At 41.8% G+C, this 24,375-nt stretch overlaps 1 protein-coding gene across 2 annotated transcripts in view; it reads left to right on the top strand.

The window, feature by feature from the left end:
* The first annotated feature begins 576 nt into the window (after window positions 1–576).
* KIF13A (kinesin family member 13A) overlaps window positions 577–24,375 on the top strand; it is a 102,148-nt gene continuing 78,349 nt past the window's right edge. The window contains exons 1-2 of one of the 2 annotated variants that reach the window (XM_015854742.2): window positions 577–1,058; window positions 1,155–1,245. In XM_015854742.2, coding sequence (XP_015710228.1) covers window positions 1,004–1,058; window positions 1,155–1,245 — 146 coding nt within the window. In that variant the 5' untranslated portion in view covers window positions 577–1,003. The remainder of the gene's footprint in view (window positions 1,059–1,154; window positions 1,246–24,375) is intronic. The other variant, XM_015854741.2, reaches the window with a different exon arrangement.

Raw genomic sequence — 24,375 nt, 5'->3', positions numbered from 1 at the left:
TTGCAACTTGGATTCCAGCCATTTAGTTGCACTAGAAAACAGGGCTCGAAAGACAGGGAAATATTTTGCTGAAGCTAAGGAAACACTTCTGGCAAGAGGATGAGGCTTTAACGAGACAGTTGAAATAAAAGCCCTCCTGAGATCATAAGGCTGCTGCGGTTTATCTCAACAGTTTTCCTGGCTTATCCATTAAAAGCGAGGCCGTCCTCGGAGCGCTGGGTACAGGCGTTACTGTTTGTAATGCTTTTCCCTGATGTGAGCAGACAAGTTTGCGAGCAGACACAACTCCTTCCTGCCCTATTTGGGCAGCCACTTGGCAAAACCCGCAGGTCGCTGTCTGTGAGAAGCAGATTTGGCACTTCACAGATTTGGGATGTAACCGTGGTGCCCCTCTGGCTCAAGAATCCCCAGCTGTGACCCTCAGGAAGGCACACACCACCTCACCCTCACAAAGGGAGAACAGGACAGCCCTACAGCCGCCCCACAGCCACTGAGGGGGCGGGGATGGCGGGACGGCCCCGCCTCCATCATCAGGCGCCGGGAGGGCGGCTTGAGGGCAAGGCGCAGTGCCCGGCTTCCCCGTCGCTCCCTGCGCAAGCGCCGCTCCTCCCTCCATTTCGCCGCCGCGGGGCGCTGCTCTGCCTTTCCTCCTTCAGCTCCCCGTCCTTCGGTGTAGGGCTGAGGAGAGGCGTGGTAGCTCGGATCTCCGAGTGTTTCCGATGCTGTTCGGCGCCTCCCCGCCGCGCTTGAAGATGGCGGCTGGGATTGGCGGGGCGGCGGCGGCAGTTATGCAAACGATGCCGTCGGCAGGCAGCGCCAGAGCCGGCTGAGCGGGGAGGCGACTGGGGCTGCGCCGCCGTCCGTCCTCCGCCTCCCTCTCCTCCTCCTTCTCCCCTTCCTCCCCGCCCCCCCCGGCCCCTGCCTCGCCCCGGCCCGGCATGGACGTTGGCGCTGCGCGGTGCCGCTGAGCGGGGCCGCCCGGCGCAGACGGGGGGGGGGAAAGATGTCGGACACTAAAGTGAAGGTGGCCGTTAGGGTCCGGCCCATGAACAGGAGAGGTAAGCGGGGATCCGGGCGGGTGTGGGGAGGGGGAAGCACGCCCGCCCTCCCCCCCCCTTCCCCCGACTTCAACCCCGTGCCGCCTCTCCTTGCAGAGCTGGAGCTGAACACCAAGTGCGTGGTGGAGATGGAGGGCAACCAGACCGTGCTGCACCCGCCGCCTTCCAACAGCAAGCAGGGAGAAAGGTAAACGCCGTGCCCGGCTGTGGAGGGGGGTGGTGGATCGCTGCCCCTTGGGGAGGTGCGCCGAGAGCGGGCGGTGAGGAGCTGGGGCTGGGAAACAGCCTGTGAGAACGAGCGAAAATAGTCCCGAAATCTGGCGTGTAGTTGTGATGCCCCGGTAAAGAATACCCTTGGAAGTAAGCCAAAAATACCAATGCACCAGACTGTAAAAATAGATCAGAACAGGAAAAGATTTCTTTCCTTTGAGGGAGCGTGGGGAGGTGCGGGAGTGTGGTGTTGTGTGCTTATCTCTTCTGTGTTACCTGTTGACAGCCCCGCTTCGTTCAGCTGTTAAATATTTGCGATGCTATGGAGCGTGGATTCATTTTTGTGGTTATTGAGGTTTTCATCTGAACAAATCCTTACTGTTCAGGATGTCATTAAGAATATATTTGAGTTTGTAATAGCAATGAAGAAACTAGTGTGAGGAGATAAATATATTTCTTTCAAAGGCAACGTTTCAATAGTTTTCCAGCAGTAAAGGTCTGGACCTTCTTGTTCTTTGTTGCCGGAGATGTGAAGGCCCCTCTCACGTGAGTCTGAATACAGGAATATAGCTGCGATCGTGCCAGTTCAACTGAAATCCTACTCATGTAGTTTTTAGGATCATTTTATAGCTGGTGTGTTGGCCTGAGTCTTGAGAGAGCAGTGCTTGTTCCCAGCTCATTTCAAAGATCTTTGTGTGACCTGCGATTTGCACTACCTCTGTGTAACATCACTTCTGTAAAATGGGGATCTTGGTTCTCTTGAGACTATTTTGGAAAGTATGTTTTTGTAATTGTTTATTGAACTGCGTGTGTGTTGTTTGCCACAACACTGCTATAGTCAAATCTGCTCGCTTTAAAGAGTTAATGCTATTCTTACAATGAGGCAGTGAGACAGTGGAACAGGTTGCCCAGTGAGGTTGTGAATACCCCCTCTCTGGAAGCATTCAAGGTTAGGTTGGATGGTGCTTTGAGCAATCTGGTCCAGAGGTGTCCCTGCCTATAGCAGGGGGTTGGAACTAGAGGATCTTACAGCTCCCTTCCAACCCAAACCATTCTATGAATGCCTGTAACAAATGTAAGCTCTTCTTACCTGATCTGAACTGGCTTCTGGTTGTGTCAAGACTCGGAGTTGGCTGGCTGCTAAACATTTGACTTGTGTGTTGGAAGGAAGCAACTGCCTGACGTGAGAGGATTGGAAATGCTAGTACTCAGAAGTAACTCACTGATGCAAAAATATAGCTTGGGTATGTTTTAAATGACAGGTGTTGCTGGAAGGCTGTAGCGCCTTGTGGAAATCTGTACTTTTTGGTTCATTTTTTAGCTGTTCGTTTTTGATAAGGAGTTCAATTCCCACGTTGAAAAAAGAATTCCATTCTTCTTCCCCGCGTACCCAAATGAAGTGTCTATATAGACTGACTCTGAATTGCTGAGTAGCTGTTGCTTGTACTTGGATGGGTGCCTTGGCAGGGTTAGAGATGTCAAATGGATTTTTGGTTTTCTTTGTGTAGCTTGTTTTTACATAGCTCAACTGGATTTATTTCTTTCAGAGTAACTGTGTCATTGCAAAAATGATTTCCCTTGCTTGTGTGATTAGCCAGTTTTCATGCTAGGTTGTGTGATTTTAATATTGCTTGGTGTTAACTTTTGACTTTTATACTTTTTTTGTGTGTTTTGTTGGTTTTTGTTTTGAGGAATAGAAGTATGAGCTTGTGCTGTGCTTTGGAATTAGGAAAAGTGGTCTTCTGAAGAAAACTTGGTTTCCAGGGCTGCTTTTCTTAGTTGAGCTGAAGCTGAGAAACTATAGTGTGGGGGTGAGGAGGGGTGGAAATCAGGACCCTGCTCTTTGTTTGCTTTGTTCTCTATTTGCTCAGTTGTAATTTTAAATGTATTGCCAGAATTTTCTAAAGCAAAATTAAGTGACGCTTTCATGGTTATAGGACATATTCTTCCAAAAGCAAGTTAAGATTAGAAATATCAGATTTAAGTAGTTCCACCTATTCTGCAAAGAGTTCTTGAATGAAATCCAAATTGAGATGCTTGCTGTTCATTAATATCTACAACTTATGAAGGATTCTTCTGAAGGATTTTAGTTGGGGAAAACTATGATCGTTTTGCAAGTGGTGAAAGAAGCCTGAAAGCCAAAATTGCTGTCATCTGTCCAACTTCCACTATTGTGTTAGTTATAAAGCAGTAACTCAGAACCATCAGTTAGGGTTCTGACTCCCTTTCCTTTTCCTAGACCGTACAGCATCCCTCCCTTAAGAAGCACAGCTTTGAGATAGTAATTGTTACTAAACTTTGTAAGCAGTGGGCCTTTCATTCTGCACAAATGGCTTTCTTAACTAACAGAGGAGAAACAAAACATAGTAAAACCTGACAGTCTGAGTCTGAAAGACACAGAAAAATCTTTACTGACTGTAGGAATAGTAGACAGAGGGTTCAGAAACAGTTTTCACTAGCAGGTTTCAGGTATATTCTCTGTTGCTAGCAAATATCTGTGCCTTTAGCCTTTGCTTTACTATTAATAGCAGCAGTTTCCTTTATGTCTGCCTTGAAGGTATTTCTATGGTGTTACCTCTTCATTCTTCCATCCATTTTTCTCCCTCAAATGAGTTATGCTTCATAATTTCGTCCTCTGTCGTGTTATAAATGTTTGCATTTGGTTGACAGTATAAGGTGTACTGTATTGCAATATAACTATGGAATAAGTTACAGCATGGAGTTAGACAGGCTTTCAAAATATCTTAAAGTTTTTTACTTTTTACAATGGAAATATGAAACCACAGTCTGGGTTACTGAAGGTTTCCCTTCGTGTTGGAGGTAATACTATCAAAATGTTTTAGTATTGGTTTTTAGTAGGACAAATGAGGTTTTGCTGTTGCCACTTCTGCTTTTGCTTGTTATAATAGGCTTTCCTCTAACCTTACCTTTCAGCTATGCTTTTTAACACACCGGGTCTGAAAAGTTCATTTTGATTCCCTGACAACAGTTCATGACACTCCTTCTTTTATTAGTGAAGAAAATATTTGGCTTAACAGAAATAAACGGTGGACTACAGAGACGGTAGAATTGAAATACTGTTTCAACTGTAGTTTTGACTAAGCAAAAACACCAAAAACATCTGCTGGGCAATTGTTTTCATTAAAGCACCTTAAGCTTCTGCAGACCTTGCCTTATAAAACATCTTGAGTCAGAAAATGAGAAATCAGATCATGCAATTGCACTTAAATTATCACCTTCCTCAGAAGTCGTTCTCCTCGTCTTGCATAATTGTTTTCTGGTTTAGAACTTGTTTGCTCTGTCTCCTATCATCATCAATTTGATAAGAGACGAATAGCAACAAGGCAGGGTTCTACTTTTGTAGCTTTAAATGACTCAGGTTTGCTGAATTCATTTTGTGTTTTTTCTTTGGTTAATTAGGCTTAGCTCTATAATAGAACAAATAGGGACAGGTGTATGCGTGGGGTCTGTCTGGTTTTTGTAGGTAAGGAGACTTTAGAAGTGAAAATCTGAACCACAGATTTAATCCACAGGCAGCTTGTCCTGAAACTCCTGTTTCTTAGTTGTTTTCTCTGAGGTAGGGAGGTGACAACATGGTTTTGGGGTGGTCTTGTTTTCAGTAGTTTTTCAGGTGTTCATCGTGTGACTGTGTGTGTGTGTGAGTTGCTTAAATAGCATTAAAAAAAGACTGAATAGCACCACTCTACAGAGCAAATGGAACTTGTGGAAGCTGAGATAATACAACTGCTAATGATTTCCACATCTGAAGGAGTGATCAGTGGATTTATGACTTTGATGTGTACACTGTGGATTTTCACCTGAGGTAAATGATAAAATAACAGCAGGCAGCAACTTTTATCTGCCTACAGGAAATTGTCAAAGCAATCTGACTTTGACCTCTTCTGTTGGCTTCCTGGTAGACATTGGTGTTCAGGATGTGAGCTGTTAGCTTTGGATCTTTATGGAAGAGGTGTGTTAGTTATAGAACATAAGACTGGAAGAGAGCATTTCAGAACCATTTTTTAATTGCTTTCTTTGGTTTATGCTTCAGCTGGGATACTAGATGCAGTTTCACTAATATCACTGTTTTAACACTTCTGTCTCAAATTACCGTGTGTTAAATTCCACGTGTTTTGGATTATGAATTTGTGACGTGGTTCTTTGTTCTTTCTAACATAGCCCAAGCCATGGTTAAATGGAATACCTGTTATTTTACAGCGTTCACAGAATCCAGGCAGCTGTCAGGCAGGACTTGTGCTGTGGTCTTTAAGTGCCATTGATAGAGGAAACTACTATTGCAAACTGCTGGGGTTGTGGGCAAGCAACTAGTAGAACTTAGCTAGCAGTGTTTCAGAAGCTATGTGTGCATTTACTTAGTGTAGCCATGTGTGTTTTGAGGCATGGATTATTATTCAGTATATCTTGAATGTGTTGTTCATCGAAATGAATGATGAATTTAGAAAATGAGCAGCTCCTCTAGAGCCAAGTTATACTTTTCTTTAGGAAGATGGGTACTAAAGGAAAAGCTTTTCTTTCACCCTGTTAATATAAATTATAGAGACAGTGTTCTTCTCTTTGAAAACAAGATTACCTTTGCTGTGTGTATCTAGTAGGCTTACTAAATATGTGTATGGGATAGTTTCAGTTTTCTAGGTTATAATAGCTGCCAGTGTTAAATAAGATTTGTATTGTAGTGACACCGGATCTAAAATACTTCAGTGGGTGCTGAAAAAAGTCCCTGCTCCATGAAACTTCAGCCCGAAGAGATGCAGTGCACAGAAGCCTCTGTTTGACACAGACCTATGGACTGCATGGCCCTGGGCTGCCAATCTCTGTGCAAATTTTTGGTGATAAAGTGAATTCCTTCTTTGTGTCAGGCTTGCAATGCAGCATGCACAGACAGGCATCTGGTATTCAAGGAGTCATCGTGGTGGTGCTTCCAGTAATAAGATTAGAGCTAAATCTTTGGACTGACAAAAGTACTAGTTGCTGTTGTGTTGGAAACATTAGCAGATTTGAAGGCCTTTATCCCTGTGAGGCTGAGTGCAAACTGAGTAGCGGTAGGGGTGGCCACCCTGACTGTGCTGCTGCTTGTCCCCTGCATGGCAGGGCTGAGCTTAGTGGTGGAAAAGTCGTATGGTATCTTTGCTTAGTTGGCCTGGTTTGAATCTATTAATGGAAGCAATTGCTGCCTACTGTAGCGAAATGCCAGCTGCTACAGCAGCGCTGTGCTGATTCTGTTGCTTAATTGAGTAATTCCTTGTATTTTGGTTACCATCTGCAGAATGTGACACGGGCTCTGTGGAAGTGTTGGCTATGAACAGAGAATTGTATGTGTTCAGTAAGTACAGCATACAAAGAGAAAGCCCCTACTGAGCACCAATTTGGACCACAGGGCTTGGTAGCAAATTAACTTGAGACCTGAAGCACCACATTAACTGGAGCAGTCAGGCTGCTGCCTAGAAGTACTTGAGAAGATCTGTAAGCTTGCTAAGTCAGTATGTGACTTCTGTTGATATGAAGTTGATCATCAGAGCTTGAGGTCTGCTGAAGCTTGAATTTTGTGTGCATTGTCTTTATGATCCTTCTATGGCATGTGGTGGGTAATGGCTGGGAGTGGAGGTAGGAGATTGGCATGTTAAGCAAGCAAGGTGAAAATCAGAAAATTTCAGTGCTGATAGGAGTTACAAATCAATAATACAAGCTCAATCTGTCTGTCTTGGTGAAGAGCAGCAGTTAGATGAGCTATTTTCAATAGCATGGGACAGTGCCCCTTATTTTCTATATCTTTCACAAAAGTGAATGAATGCACTTCTGAAGCTGTTGTGCTTGATTAGTGTTAATTAACCCCTGCGGTTCTGGTTTTATTTTAAACTCAACTATCAAAAATATTTTCTTCTGAAGGAGATAACCCCCAAAATCTAACAAAATTAATAACTGTATCCTGTACTAATAAATTCCTTAGTCATCAGCCTCAACTTTTAATGACATCCTGTGGTGTTCTAAACAGACTTTCTTAAACATGTGTGTGGCTACTAACTATCACCCTGTAGTAACTTTTGTTCTCAATGTTGCAATTCAGGATGAAGTAGTGTATATCTCAACCATTCTTTTGGCAGATGAAGCCATGAATATGTTTTGCAGCTTTACTGTACTGGACCTTGTTTAGAGGCACGTCAGCTCAGCAGTGGGAAGGTGGCAGAAATGTTTCTGTGTGCTTTTATTAAGTGTATAGCAAACTTCCCTAGCCTAGAGGAGATATCCCTTCTCTTCGAGCCTAGGGAAGAGAAGGTTGCGGGGTGACCTCATTGAAGCCTTTCAATACCTGAAGGGAACTTACTCCCAGGAGGGGAGTAAACTCTTCGAAAGGGCTGACAATAGCAGGACACAGGGAAATGGTTTTAAGTTAAAAGAGGGAAGATTTAGGTTGGATGTCAGGGGGAAGTTCTTCACTAGGAGAGTGGTTAGGCCCTGGAACAGGCTGCCCAGGGAGGTTGTGGATGCCCCGTCCTTGGAGGTGTTCAAGGCCAGGTTGGACGGGGCCCTGGGCAACCTGATCTAGTAAATGTGTATGTTTGGTGGCCCTGCCAGGCGGGGGGGTTGGAACTACATGATCCTTGAGGTCCCTTCCAACCCGGGTCATTCTGTGATTCCCAGTTAAGCCTTGGCTTGTATCTTCAGCTTCATCATTATTGTTCACTGGTGCAGGGTAGATGCTTGTGGTCTCTGTTCATGGTTAGTAGCAGCACGGCTAGGAAGCTTGTGCTGGCTTACGCTGAGGTTTGTGGCATCACTGCATCTTCTTTTTGCAGCTTATGTATATTCCAAGAATTCTGAGTATTTTGTAAATGTGAATCAAAGCAGCTGCTGTGGCTGGAATAGCGTGCTTATCCATGAGTGCCTTTACAAAGATGTTGTTTGGTATGTTAAAAATAGATTGTGAGATTTATAGAAAAGCGTTGTGTGCTATTGTCTGAATCACAGAATCATAGGGGTTGAAAGGGACCTCCAGAGATCGAGTCCAACCCCCTGCCAAAGCAGGTTCCCTACACCATGTCACACAGGTAGGCGTCCAGGCGGGTCTTGAACATCTCCAGAGGAGACTCCACCACCTCCCTGGGCAGCCTGTTCCAGTGCTCCGTCACCCTCACTGTAAAGAAGTTCTTGTGCACATTTGTGCGGAACTTCCTATGCTGCAGTTCTTCCAGTTTCTGGCCGTTTCCCCTTGTCCTGTCTCCACACGCTGCTGAGAAGAGTCTGGCCTTGTCACTTTGCCCCCCACACCTCAGATATTTATAGCTGGATCAGGTCCCCTTTCAGTCTTCTCAAGGCTAAACAGACCCAGTTCACTTAGCCTTTCTTCACAGGGTAAATGCTCTAGGCCCTTCACCATCTTTGTGGCTCTTTGCTGGATTATTTCCAAGAGATCCCTGTCTTTTTTATACTGGTGAGCCCAGAACTGACACATCACTCCAGATGAGGCCTTTCCGGGGCAGAGTAGAGGGGGAGGATCACCTCCCTTGACCTGCTTCTTTTTAGTGCATCCCAGAATGCCACTGGCCTTTTTGGCCACAAATAATATCCTTTGTTTTGCGAATACCTTACTGAAACTATTGAAACTATTTAAATCCTTCTTCCTTAAAATTTATTCTGGAGAACATTTTAGATTTGTAAATAAAATGGAAAAAAAAAAAAAGATTGGTTGTGACCATGGAAGGGAAAGTTTGTCTGCAAAATGAATGCATTTATACAGTGACTGGCATTGCTTGCTGTGTAACTTCAAATACTTCTTACCTATTTTGTTGAATTGTTGTTTTAAATATGATTTTACTTTGTGATTCATAAGCCGAGGCCTGTTTTACAGTAGACAAACTTTTGCTGAAGATAATTCAATGGAGTGTTCTTTTGCAGCTGGTGGAAGCTTTCTACTGGCACAGCTGCTGTATGGACCTCAATGCTGGTATCTGTTGGTATGAATCATTTATATATGAAGTGCGATGCAAGTTTGCAGAGCTCCAGACTTGTGTTGGCTTGGTAGTGCTGCCTTCCCAAAAGATTCAAATCCGAAGCGTTTTGGTGGTTTTTCCCCTTGGTCATACCATGTTGTCCATCCCTATTTTAAGATGTTTCTGAATTTCCTTTAGACTTGGCATTTGTTTTCAGAGCGTTTCATCTGATGAAGTCAGGCTGAAACAAAAACCAGTTGTGTTGGGAAAATAATGGTCCTTTTTTTGACGTATGTAGCTGAAGAGCTTAATTTATTGCTCATGTGTCCTCTGAGTTCAGCAAGCAGTAGCTGCGTTTGATTACTTTGCAGTTATGGAGTGGGGTAAAAGCAGAGAGCATTTGCTGTCTCCTTTACGCTGCTGCACTGTATTGGTATTTGAAGGTGTTTCTGAAGGCTCTGTCGGCAGTGTATCTGGTTCTCAGATAGAAGTGTGGCTGGATCTCAGGTTGTGCTGTTTCACAGCTCGTTATTGTGACCACAATGGCTATGCTATTCTGGAACAAATGGTCTAGGAAGCAGTCTGACATTTTCTGTAAGGCCTGTTATATTTCACGAGTATCAGGAATAGTTCTCATTCTTCTTCTGGTGTAAGCAAGCCTTGTTGCTGCTGAACCTGCATTCTTTATTGGAGTGCCCTTGAGAAATGCTGCTTCAGTGTGGGTACAGAAACTGACACATTAGGAAGTGCGAAAGATGGCTTTCTGAGTGGATTAGCTGCTGATATGGCAGAAGACAGGTATAGACTACTTGGGGGCTGGGGCTGGGGCTGGAAGGCAAGTGGAAGGTGTGGAATGGGATGCCTAGCAGTACTACCAAACTCACAGAGTCACAGAATGACCCGGGTTGGAAGGGACCTCAAGGATCATGTAGTTCCAACCCCCCTGCCTGGCAGGGCCACCAAACATACACATTTACTAGATCAGGTTGCCCAGGGCCCCATCCAACCTGGTCTTGAACACCTCCAAGGACGGGGCATCCACAACCTCCCTGGGCAGCCTGTTCCAGGGCCTAACCACTCTCCTAGTGAAGAACTTCTCCCTAACATCCAACCTAAATCTTCCTTCTTTTAACTTAAAACCATTTCCCTGTGTCAGACTCCTCAAAGTATGTTCTGGAGGAGCTGGAGGAACCACCACCAACAACAAAATCCCATAAGCTTTCTTCCTCGCTGCTGGAAATGTATATGAGAAACTCATTTCTGTGAGGAAATGCTGCATTCTTCATGCATGCTCTGGTTGAGATCCAAGATGAAAACCAAAAGGAAGAACCATTGTTGTAAACAGATCATTGAAGTCTGGTCAGAGCTTACCATGCACTGTGCTTTTGAAGAGCATCCAAGTCCTTTGTGTTTGAGATGTTTATAACGCTGTAGCTCATTCCATGTTGTATTCCTGGTTTTCAGTGTATAACTGTAACATTTCAGCAGTCATTTTATTTACAGTTTATGATATTAAATGTCAATCATTACTCAATCTGCAGAAATTGATTAGGAAGTAACATATGTCCAAAGCAATGACTGTTTTCTGAAGCTCTCCTTCAATGGAACAGTGTCTTCAATTTTTAATAGATTCAGGAGGTGTTCTGTTCCTACCAGCTCCATGTCTTTATTTTCCCCTTTACTGTCAGAATGCTGAATAGAAGGAAACGAATGTCTGACTTTTCCATGCTACAAGCTGGATGTTAAATCATTCCAGTTCTGTTTTAATATGCTCAGCAGGGCGTGGAAGATGAGTGTGGAACATAGACAGGCATCAGTGTAATCTCTCCCCTTTTGTCTAACTATTGTTATGGTAGGCTGGTATCCTCTAAAATAGCTTTTGGAGTTTCACTTTTGCAGATATGAATATGGCAGTGGGAGGGAAAGAACTTCTTTTCCTTTTCAGAAAATGAAGGTGTGCGAGCTCTGTGCCCTTAGTATAATCTATCCTTGCCTTCTCAGCTCACAGGTAGAATCGCGTATGTTGTTACACCAGGCTTCTTGAAACCTTATTTGAGGTTTCAGTATCAGTTGGTTGTTCCCGAATGACATCTTGCATCTTTGTGCTAGTTTAAATGCAGAAGTGTAGATCCATGGTGTTCTGCTGGCCAAATGCCCTCTGTTTTGCTATTCTCATATGTTTTCTGAGCTATTTCATCTGTGTGCTCTGACCCATGGTCCTGGTTCCTATTTGAGAATTTATTGGAGAGAAAAAAAGGCAGAAATTTGTGGCTCGTATGCAAGGCACTTGGATGCTTTGAAAAGGCTCTTGTACTCCTGACTAATAGGTAAAATGAGTTTTCTAAGAAATAGGGATTTTTATAAGTAGAATTCTAAGTTGTTACACTCAAGGGAGCTCTACCTTCACTATGGTTCAGAAAAGGCACTTGTAAAAGAAAGAAACTAGAAATGTTAGTGATAACATGCAGTTCTTACGTGGGAAAAGGGCACTGTCATCAAATTGGATTAGATTAGGAAAACTCACGTGTTTAATTGTTTTTGTCTGAGATCCAGATCGGGTAATTTAGGATGCTTTTAAAAATAGTTTTACTACTTTTCTCCCCCTCCCTGTTGTTGTTTCTCCTTGTGAGACAGATCAGTTCTTTCCACAGTGCTGTTAGAATCTAAGAGCCTTTGCAATAGGACATTTGCCTTAGCTGCAGCTTCTCCTGTAGCTTATTGTTCTACTTTCATGCTTTCCTCTGTGGGTGTATATCAAAATAAACTAAAATTATCTGGACTTAGTGGAGGATGGTGGCCCTGCCTCTGGTCTGGACACCTACTTTGGCCCCTTGTATTTTCTCCCAGTATTACTGAAAACTGCTGTGCTTGGTAGTATTTGTCTTCTCAGATCACGAAGTACTGTAATGCCTATCAGAGTCCAGAAACTTGTGGGAAGTTGCATGAAAGGGTACATAGTGTTTCCAGCTGACCTACTTATTCTGAGTCTTCTTCCTTAAAATGACTTTTTGTTCTCTTTTAAGAACTTCTATAAACTTTTAGAGAGACCAGTTGTATTTCTTCATTTGTTCTGTATAGCTCTCCACTGTGTGGACAGATCTTCAGGAGAGATGATTGAGGCTGTGGTTTGTTTAAACTAAAGGAAGAGAGATTTTGGGTAGGTGTTAGGAAGAAATTCTTTGCTCAGAGAGTGGTGAGGCACTGGCTGAGCTGCCCAGAGAAGCTGTGGGTGCCCCATCCCTGGGGGTGTTTAAGGCCGGGTTGGATAGAACCTTAAACAGCCTGAGCTGGTGAGTGGCAGCCCTGATAGGCATCACAGGGCCTCAGCCTTGCAGCCTGATTGCACCAAGCAAATACCAGGCAGCTGTTGGTGATGTGTCTGCTTATTTCGAGCAAGGTTTTGGTACAGTCCCTGTGCACTTGGGACTGGCAGGAAGTGGCAACGCTGGAGTTGAGAGCAATGCCAGGAAATAGGAAGTGCAAAACATAGTGGGCAGTGGGCCTCTGCTGCTGTTTTACTACTTCAGATCTGGTACCCAGTGAGCACATGCTCAGGTAAGAAGGCTGGTGGTGATAATAGTGATCTCTTAAAACTCTGAGTAAAGGCTGCACGGGGATGACTAACTTGTGGTGCAGATTGCGTGTCTGGGTGTGTCTGCAGCACACTCCCTGGTGTGCAGTCTGTTATCTGGGTTTTTCCATTGTCACCCCTGTGGCAGGAGTAGCAGAGCTGGCTGCAGACCATAACTCCATGGAACTAGGAAGATGAGTGATAACACTTTAAGTAGATTTTAAAGTACTTCTAAAGTACTTTGACTGCTTTTAAAGTAGTCAAAACAAAGTTTGACTACTTTTTAGAAGAGTAGGATGAAAATTCATGGCTTGAATTAAATGTTTTTATTGACCTTACTAATTTTGCTGCGTGCTAAATTTAAAGGATGAGAATTGGCTGTACCCGGGAAAGCATTAGACGGGAAGGAAAACATTTTCATAGAGCTCACAGTGAGAATTTCCATTGGGTTACTACACTGCAAGATCACACGCTTGGTATCCCAACACAGATTCTAGATGGTGGTCCTTACCTGGCTCTGAATTGATGCAGCATAGACTAAAGTGTACTGTAGTCTTTGGGTTAGCGTGCATCCAGCTGGGTCTGCTATCCAAAGCTGATATATCAGCATTCAGGCTCTTTAAATATACTCAGCTAATCTTTACCATAGACCTCATCACGTCTGTGCAGGCATATCCTTTATATATGTTCATTTTTCTGTTTGTGTTTGATTTTTGTTTCTCTGCTTTTCCTCATCTAGAGTTACCTGTGTTCTCTCTGCATGATCTTCAAGGATATTATGTAGAAGTGTTATCTCCAGAAATGATTGCATTTTAGAATTAAAAGACTGAGTGCTGTTAGCAGGACCCAGGAGCATTGTGTTGCTTATTCTAAATTGGAAGCTTTGATTACCTCTAATCTTCTTTACTTGCTGCAGCAGCATGTATGTGTTTCTTGTCTCAGCTATGCTTTCTGTGCTTCACTCCTTTACTAGTAACTTATGCTGTTGTACTTGCTAATGGTGTTTTTCTGCTGTTCTCAATTCCTCTGTATTTCTGTTTGGGTGCTAATTATTCCTGTTCTGAGACATGTCAGATATCAGGAAAGCACTGTTCCTCTCACTGTGAGGATCAGGTTTGTGACTGCCTGAGGAACGTGAATGTCCACAAGTCTATGGGTTCTGATGCGGTGAATCCCAGAGTCCTAAGGGAACTTAGGTGATTCTTGTTGAATGTTTCCAGAGACTAAGCAGTGGATGTGAGTACAGTGAGGCAGTGGGTGCTGCATTACAACAGTGGTGACAGCAATGTGAAAGACAAAACACATTCCAGATGGCCATGCAGCTTTTTACAAGCACAGCACACAGGCTCTTGTTCATGGTTGGCATAGCGAATAGTACTAACTATGTTGAAAAGTAGTGTTTTGTAGCTGAGATTTTGCTCTGTCAAACAGAAATGTGAGATACAGAACTGCAAAGAGCTTATACAAAGTATTTGGTTAAAGCAGTAAGGAAATGACAATACTTTATCATGCAATTCCTCTGACTGCAGAAGTATGAGGAAGGAACATAAACCGTGCGTTCCTATTTGGCACCTGCAGAGATAAAATACTATTTTTCTCATGAATAAATTTGTTCACAGATTGCTTCAGGGGACTCATCTCATCGGCATGCTTATGCTATCCAATTACTGTTCTTTTCCTCCTGGCTCTTATTGCACTATGTTAATAGTAATGAGTGTAAAATGGTTATAAAGTAGCATTTATTTATTTTTTTTCCTGTTGTCAATGCTATCTAATTTTAACTCTGTGGCTGTAGCTTTTAATTTACATATAACTCTACGGAAGCCTGGGCCTCCAAGCTGCTTTGTGCATTTATTTCAGCTTAAAAATGTGAAGTTGCCAAATGTTTATTCCTACTTGTTACAAAATGCTGTTTTATTTACTGTTTTGTGAACCATGTGAGATTTCTCAAGTGTCTGTGGGCCAGGCAGGCTTTGCTACCTTGCGATTGCTGTGTGTCTCAGCTGAACTGTGGTAACTTAGTTCTATTTCTGAGCTTATTAAGAGGACGGAGGTGCAGAAAATTAATGATTGTTTACAACCATTTTTATGCAACATCTAATAAATTATGCAGAGATAATATCTGTGGACTATTTTCTGAAGGCACTTAATGGACCGAGCACTGGGTTTGCATAGTGCTAAGTCTTTAAATTGGTCAGGTCTGTCTGCAAGGAAGCATTTCTCCTCCGCATCCATTTCCATTGATGGGTTTTGGATGCCTGCGTTTAATGCAGCTTCCTATTTTAATAAGTTAATATTTAGCTCTGTGATCAGAGATGTTACATGGATGTAATTTGAGAGTTGAGAAATACATGAATGAAAGCACGATTAGATCTCCGGTGGTGCCGCCTTTGCTCTTCAGTTCTTACAAAATAAAGTGCTCTACTTGTTTTCAGACTGCAATGCTATTGAAGTGGGTAGAAAGAGCCATCAATCATATTAGTTTAAACTAACGTTTGTTGGTGGTGTCAGTATCCATGTCTATGAAATGTTTTCATGAAATAATAAAACCCAGCCATTTTAGTTCTTCCAATAGTAAATTAATAACAGATGTAGTGCCTGGGTCAGAAGGTACCTTGGACAGAGCAGAGGTGGTGGTTGGTATCCTTTGGGCTCTTGTGAAGGAGGCTGTCATGTAAAGAGCCTTATCATTAAGGCCTATGCTAAGAATCTACATAAAAAAGCAGTTAAATTCATGAATTAATTATATGCACACTTGCTGGTGGTGGGATTTTGGCTGTTATTTATCTTTTCTGCTACCTGGCATTTCTGTATGTGCTGACAAAGGGCTTTGAATCAACGCAACAGTTGGATGGATGAGAAGGTTTTTCGACAAATGTGACATTTCATTTCTAGTCTGTGGGCTGCGAGTTTGGAAGCACAAAAGAGGTGGCCTTGCTGTTGTGATGGCATTGTACCCTTTGCAGTGTCATCAATAAAAATAGTTTGTGTTGGTTGTTTTTTGTATATTCTGTGGAGATGTGATTGGTTGTTTTGTTTTGATGCTGATACATTATGTGGTGATTTATGGAAAGATAACAACTTTTATAATGTTTTTATGGACTTGTAACTGTCTGGGCTACAAGGACTAGGAGAGTGGTTAGGCCCAGGAACAGGCTGCCCAGGGAGGTTGTGGATGCCCCGTCCTTGGAGGTGTTCAAGACCAGGTTGGACGGGGCCCTGGGCAACCTGATCTAGTAAAGGTGTATGTTTGGTGGCCCTGCCAGGCAGGGGGGTGGAACTTCATGATCCTTGAGGTCCCTTCCAACCCAGGTCATTCTGTGATTCTGTGGGCTATAGTTGTCGTTGGGTTTGAAAGTCTTCCTACCTTTTTTCATCTGACATGTACAAGTGGATGTAGTTAATCTGTGTGCTTCCTTTGTGTCTCAGAGTAGTGAAGAGATTTGTCAGATATTTTTTAACAAGGGCTGATGTGGAATTGGAAATAGTATGGAAACAGACAGATTGGTCCCATTCCATTTTCAGTTTCATAAAGGTCCTCTGAATTCTGCTCGAAGTGAACATATCGGTTTGATAAGCTACTCAGATCGACTTCTGGTAACCTCTCCCTTTTCCTTTGGTAAGACCTTCCCCCCCCCCCTTTGTCTTCCTTTATAGAGGAAGTATTCTTGTGTACACTGCAAGAAAAAATGCTTGTAAAAAGCAATAGTTAAAAATTCTCCTATTGCAACTTAGCAAGAAGTCATACGTATTTGAAGCTATTCATTTTGTTTCCTTCAGGTGATGTTTATTGATGCCTGCAGTAACAGTGCTGTAACTTGAATGAGGAAGGGGGATGGAAAGTACACTAAAATTATGTTGTAATTCCATTTAATGTGTCAGCTGTCATACTCATGCTTCAGTTGCATGGGTTGCTTAAATAGTTTCTGTCTTTTTAGCAATTTAACACTGTAAAGTTATGATCAGCATTTAGTTAAGTATTGTGTTGCACAAAAACTGTTTCCTGAATACTTGCTTCAGAGGTGTTCATTATTTGACAGTTTCTTGAAGTGTTAAGATTGCCTTTGACCTCAGAAGTTTCTCAGCTTGTATACAGGAAAAGGCACATTGCCTTGATACGTAGAAGCCTTTCATTTTCTGAGTATTTTTAGCGAAGCTGATAAACATATTTTAAGGGAAAGTCATTGTAAAGCCACGAGACTGCTATTAAAAGCAGGTGCCAAGTACATAGAGTTGTATTTCTTCAGTGGTGAAAAAGATGAGTTGCTTAGTTGCTTCTCTAAGATGAGCAGAAACTTTGCTATGCAAGACTGTTGTTAATGAGCTTGACTTTATTATTGCCAGCTGAATAAGCAGCTCAAAGTAGCTGAAGGAATTTTATATTAGTCTTATACCAGCTGGAGTCAGCACAGATGGCAGTAATAGTTTCCATCACAGAGCAGTGATAAATGTCTGTCCTGTTGTAAACATGGAGGAGGGTTAAACACTAATCCCAAGGAACAAATTTGCTACAATTATTAAGAGTGTATTATTGAAAGTATCTGTAAGATCGAGTAGCAAATGAAGTTTTTGTGAACTCTGTTACTCTGGACAATCTTATTTATTATGTTGCTCATAATACTTCACAAAACAGGGAAATAAACTATTTGGTAAGGGAGAAGGAGGTAACAGATTGTATGTGCAGTAAATTAGGATCATCTGCGTCTCAGATTTGGGGGGAAAATGGAGGCAATTATCAGGAAATAGTTTCTTTCAGCTCATGATGGAGGTAGGGAAGAGAGGCAAAGTTTCATGTCGAGGCTGCAGGAGCTTTGAGGAATGGCCAATGCTTAGCTTTGGAAGCAGAAAAAAAATCTGATTCGGAATGATTTGTAGGTGAGGTGATTTAGTTGGAATTGAGACAGAAGACATTGGTTTCTGTTGGGAAGGAGAACAGCTTTAAATCCCTTACCACAGTTTTCTGAGATTATGGAATTAATTTGCAGTAATGAAGAATAGATGGCTCGTAGAAGCTCTTCAAGAGTTTAGGAATTGCTTTGCAAAAAAAAGAAAAAAAAAGTAGTTCATGTCAAAACACTTGAAATATGTTCTCTGAAGAAATGCATCTGGTTGTGTGTTCTGTTTGGAGCTCTTCTATTTAGAGAAAGAAGAGAAAGGGGACCTTCTTAAGACTTATACTACACTGGTAGTACATCTTTGGTCTTCTGAGTAGTGTATCTTGCATCTTTGTCTTACTTATCTAAGTATTTCTCTCTTTAATTTGCTTTGCTTTAGGTCCACACATATTAACATCCTATCAAATAATGTTTAATACTTGTCGATAAAGCAGTTCTGTAGAAAAATGGGTAATTAAGTTATCAAAGTGTACAAAAGTGATCAGCATGGGAGCAGTGGCAACTCTTGAAATAAGGAAATAAAATAACAGACAACTATTTTTGAAAGTTACTGCATGAAGGAAAAGCATTAAATCATTGCTTAGACTGGAGCTCATAGCAGGATGTGGGTAAGAGGAACAATTGAGTGATGCTCACAGAGGAGCCTTATTGTTCCTTGTGGAAGAATCAAGAATCATGAAGGTTTGTTTTTATTCTCCTGCGTTCAGAAGCTCCAGTGCTTTGCATAACCTTGCAGGTAGAATGTTTGAGTTACAGTTGTTCATGTAGGACATTATTTGTTTGGATGATGTCTTGGAGGTATGTATCAACGTTCACGTGCTTGGGAATTAGTAAATATTCTCTCCCTTTTCATCTGATGTTGCTGTTAGCTGCAAAAGCAGAATGAAGGTACAGTGGGTGCAGGTGTGTCTGCAGTCCTGAGTGACACCCAATGCTGTGTCTAATGTTGCTGTGTCATGCCTTCTGCCTGAAGGAGATTCAGTGTGAACTTCAGTTTTATGTTCCAGGCTGTGTTAGGTCTTGGTACACAGGTGAGCTGAGAGTGAGCAGTAACTTTACACCACAGAGTTCCCTGAGTGAATTTCACAGTGACTCCCTGGGGGACAAATTGGATCTGACCATGGAATTAGAATGCTGTATTTTTTTTTTTCCCCTTGCTACTAATTCCCCCAAATAAAAAATAAAACAGACGTTTCTAAAATCCTATTCATAGTTACTTAATTTTCTGCCCCTTTGAAAGCTTAATGGGGAGCTAGCTATTTATATTTCAGTTGCAGTAGGTTTGTTTGATTTAGATATACTACAATACTCTCTAGTCTTTTATTCATTCTTTGGAACACTGGTTACAGAAATACCAAGATTACTGAGAGTTATTTGTATGTTGTACTTATTTAAACGAAAATAATGTAATGCTTATGAAGTATGAACTTCAAAGCCACTTTGGTGTAGGACCTAACATGAAGCTGTATAGAGCCCTTTCTAGTCTGATTTTATAGGTAGGTATCTTTCTACATAGACTGTACTGGTGTTAAGATTGGTGGGGTAAGGATTATAAACGGGGAATTTGGCTGTGTGTGTGCTTGTTGTATGACTGAGGATGTAGTTATTTTCCTGAAGTTATGTTTTTCACTCCTGTAAACAGAGATGAATAAACAGAAATGAACAATCCCTTTCTTTCCTGGTTGTACTGCCTGTGATTTTCCTTGTTAGCATAGTAAACTGGAGTTGCGTCATTTATTTGGACAGGTCTTATTTCATCAGGACTTCTGTTCATAGCTTTGCTTTCAGTGGACCTCCACTTTCACAGGGCTTCCCTTTTATCATCACTCAGTGTAAGATTTGACCTGAGTATGAAACTTTTGTGGGAACAAAAGGTCTGGAGGAATGTTCAAGGACTAGTTTGCTTTTGGAGCAGGATTCCTGGTTAGCTTTCATGCCAATAGTTAGATGATGCCAATAAGGAAACAATTGTTTTTGCTTTTAATGGCTCTTTCAGATGCTTGTTTGGGGCCTGTTTCCTCAGGAGGAGACAACATGCTTTGGAGATAATTACAGTGTATTTCTATTGTTGTTTCCAAAAGACATTCCTCAGAAAAACAATAATTACCTACAAGGTATTACTACAGTATAAGAAAGAAAAGCTCTGCTCCTGTGCTGAATGTATTTAAAACATGCTGACTATGCAGTTTTTGTTGTTTGTACTGTGGGTTAATCATTAATATGTAGTATATGTGCCCCGGGACACAAACACTGCTTAACCCATGATATTTCAAGCTCTCTGGAAATAATACAGAAAGCCTTAACTTGACTGTATATCTCTGGATGAAGTGAGGCTGCATTTTTCATGTTTAAATTCCTACTTTCCAATGCATAATTCTGTTTCTCATTTGTCAGCCTCTGGTTTATGTATGCCACTGACTTGATCCCAGATTATAGGACCTTACCATTTCTGTTCTGCATTCATAATGTATTGTCTTCAAGTACTTGGGTAATTTGATAGCCAAATGTTGAAGGATGATGAGTCTATCCATTCATTAGATTATCACTCATGTTACTGCAACTTTAAGTGCTGCCTTATGGCAGCTTTTTCTACTTTGTTTCTCCAATTAATAAATAATATTTTTTTCCTGTGGAACAGGTGATGTATTTCTTCAATGCTGCTTCAAAATCTGATTCCATCTTATGAAAGTCTTGTCTTCTCATGTAGAAGAGGACGTATCCAGTTGCTTATTTAACCTGGGAGATTTATGCTGAATTCCCCATCTGGATCACCAGTGGGTTACAGAGCTCTCCTGCTCACACCCTTATCTTGTGTTCATCACATCTGACTGGACTGTTGCTCTGGAAACCGTTGTAATGTCACAAGTGACTTCATTATGATTAAATGAGGGGAAGAAAGTAGAACAAAAGAGCACATTCCTGTTTAAACATGCAACTTGGAAACTGCAACTGTCTCACATACATTTCAGGGCATTTCTTGGTAACAGCATGCAACTCTGCCCTGCTAGTTAAATAATAGCAGTTTTAGACTATACATTTGATTCTTATTTCCTTCAAATAGTCTGTAGTCAACTGATGCAGTCACAAGGATGTGTTTTAGAACTCTTATTAAAAGCTGTGTGTGGATCTTCAAAACAGACAAAAACCCACTGATAAGTATTTACCCTACTACCTTGTCTACCACAGACTTGGTTCTCTTAATTGGAAACTAGAGGATTTTCAGTTTTGTATCTGGCTTTATTTTCCATTAATCTCTAATATCAGCATAGTATTCATGTATCTAAAGCAGGTTCATAACTGAAATAAAGATTGTAGAAATACTGCAACATTTTATGGCACTGCCTTGACACTTACTGATGTAGGTGTCAGTAGGTTTCAGTTTTCTGTGGTTATCATATCATTTAGGTTGGAAAACACATCTAAGTTCATCTAGTCCAACTGTCAATTCCTCACCACCGTGCCCACTAAACCATGCCTCTCAGTGCTATGTTTGCACCTTTCTTGAATACCTCTGGGTGATTCTGCCACCTCTGTGGGCAGCCTGCTCCAGTGCATCACCACTCTTCTGAGAGGAAATTTTTCCTTATGTTCAAGTTGAACCTCCCCTGGCACAAACTTGAGGCCATTACCTCTTGTTCTGTTACTAATTACCTGGGAAAAGAGGCTGCCCCTCCACCTTGCTGCACCCTTCTTTGATGTAGTTGTAGAGAGTGAAAAGGTCTCCCCAAGCCTCCTCTACTTCAGGCTAAACAATCCAAGTTCTCCCTGCTGCTCCTTGAGCAGTAAGACTTGTGCTCCAGACTCTTCACCAGCTTTGTTGCCCTTCTTTGGGCATGCTTCAGGGCCCCAGTTTCTTTCTTGTAGTGAGGGGTCCAGCAGTGAATACAGTACTTGAGGTGTGCCCTCAGTGTGGATTAGAAAGGAACAACCACCTCCCTGCTCCTGCTCACTGCACTATTTCTGATACAAACCAGGATGCTGTTGGTGTTCCTGGCTCCCTGAGTATGCTTCTGGCTCGTGTTTAGCTGGCTGTTACGTAACACATTCAGCTTTCCACCTGTTCTGCCCCCAGCCAGTAGTGATGCATGGGGTTGTTGTGACAGGAGTGAAGGAACCAGTGCTTGCTCTTGTGGAACTTGGTCTCATCTGATCTATCCAGCCTACATTGATCCCTCTGTAGAGATTGTGTTCATCTCCATTAGGATAGGGAGGCCCTACAAATGTCTTCTCATCTTGGTGTAGGGCTGCAGGACTCCCACCATGCCCTGGCTTGACTTGTGTATGTTGTCAGGTGGATACCTGGCTAATGAGCTCTGCTGGTCTCACTACCTTTCAGCTGCTGGTCTGGGTAACCTCCTACTTTTTGTCCTAGTGCAGAGTATTGCTGATCTCAGGCTTGTTTGCTGGGAGTCTTCCCAGAGCTTTGTTCTGATGTGTTGGAGCCTCTTCTTGTGCCGAGTCTGGCAACAAAGATGAGTGTGAATTAATCTGTGTCATCGTTAGGAGTGCTCCTTGCTACCTTTGCTTTTGTGCAGAGGCGTAATCAAATCTAGAGCTCTAACAGCTCTGAATAAGGCTTAGGAAATGCTTTTCTATTAAGAGTTTGAATGACAGAGCTGAGGGATGCATATTCCAATAGTTCAGTTGTATTGATCACAAGAGCACCTTGACAAGTGCCATCGCAGGTGACAAGGGTGAATCTGGGACATTTAGATCCATCTTTTTTTCTCTTCTTTGTTCAAATTTTTTACTGTTGCTGGGTTGTTACATAAAAATAAGTAGTTGGCTTTAGAGGGATAGTGTAACCGAAGTTTCTGAAATATGTGAAATAAACAAGGTCAGGCAAGGTGTGGAGGCACAAATGGTTTTTCCTTTGGATATGGCCATATGAATAGGTGAAATCTGACATTTGAAGTCACTAATAGACTTTGAATTCATTAGTACTTCTGAGTCAGTTGTCCTTTTTTGTCTGTAATGGTGTTCAACACCTTCCTTTTATTGCAAAGCAAAATGCATTAGCCAATCCTGAGTAATACATGAATTTTCTTTTCCATTATCTCTCAGGAAATTGATTGTTTTTGAGGCTTACATGCGACTGATCTCTTACCTGAGGAATGTGTCCACTCCCATTATTGTATAAGTATGTGGTGTAACTATTAATATGAAACTGTTGTTCAGTTGTCCTTTCTGGAAAAATGATTAGCAGTATCAAAGGGAGGTATATTTTCTCATACAAAGCAATCCTCTCTGTATGTAGGTACAGATAAGCATCTTATTTCTAAGTATCTTAGCTTTTATACATACATATATATATATATATATACACACACACACAAATGCAATACTGTTGATTTTGTAGCTGGAATCTGAAGCTGAGTTTTAATTTATAGATCACAATACAAAGACAGGCAATTAGTCATGTCATTATGCTGCTGCTATACATTCACATAAAAAATATACAATTATGTTCAGTCTTGTGAATTATCATCAGTTTAATCAATTACAGTATATAAATAGCTAATACACAGAATTAACACAGACTTATTTTCATTATGTGCTGTTACTGAACAAATCATAATTTATCATTATTTATAGCAGATACATGCTTTACTGAGGCACCATCGATGTGAGAGGTCAGTTCTTTCTCAGTCGCTATTTATAGGCTGGCCTGGAATGCTCACGTGATATTATTTGCAATCTTGGATATTTATATTATCACAGATGCCGTGGCGAAGTTTCTCACTATTTCCATTATACAGTTCCGTTTCCAAGCAGTGTGCCTAGTGCCTAACAAAGCTTGGCATGAAGATTGAGAGTGTTCTTCCTCTTCAAATGGAATAAATGCTTCCATCGTGTTCTTAAAAGAATTATGTGATTGTAAAAGGTCTCTCTTCTCCCAGCAGTTATGAAGAAAGTATCACGTGATATTTGGGGAGCATTGTATTGATATAACATTGAACTAATTGTCTTAGGGCAACAGTAAAGTGCTACCTCCAAAAAGAAAAGAAGAATTCAATCGATGTGTAGGCTTTTACAGTTGCCTTTGTGAAGATTTCTCCCAAATACAGATGTACAGAACAGCGTTTTGGTGCTCAGTTCCTGTTGTTTCACCTTGTGCGAAAGGCTCCAGGACCTCTGCTTACTCACTAGTACTCACTGCTCCAACTAGATCCCGTGAGGCAGAAGTTTGGTGTCATATGTATGTGCAGATACGACCACTATCCATGTCTGCTAACTGCCACTGCGGTGCATGGAGAAATGTGCTTTCTCTTCTTCTTGCTCTCTACTCTCTCTTTACCCTACCTTCTCTACCCAAAGGGTGAAGAGTTCATTTATTATGCTTGATTCATTACAGAAGGGAATTTGCATGTGAGACACTTACTCAGCAAGGTCAGAAGAGGAGCTAATTAGACTTCAATGTGTTGAGGAGGCTTACCCTCCCTCTATGAGATGAAATGGTACAAATGCTCTTTTGGTTTGACAAACCAGAGTTGCACTTGATTTAATGTATGCAGTGGTATCTTCCAGAGTATTTAATGGTGAGATGTAGAAAAACCTTGAAGCTTCTGCAGTGCTTCACCAAAGAACACAAACACAAAAACAGAACAAAAAACCCCCAACTCTACTTATTTCTAATTGCCCAGGAATTAAGAGATACTGTTCTCATAGTAACTGAAATGCTCACTTTAAATGTC

The sequence above is a fragment of the Coturnix japonica genome, chromosome 2 (genome assembly GCF_001577835.2).
Source record: "Coturnix japonica isolate 7356 chromosome 2, Coturnix japonica 2.1, whole genome shotgun sequence".
Taxonomy (NCBI): Eukaryota; Metazoa; Chordata; class Aves; order Galliformes; family Phasianidae; genus Coturnix; species Coturnix japonica.
The sequence above is the reverse complement of the archived record's forward strand: the minus strand, read 5'-3'. Positions and strand labels throughout refer to the sequence as shown.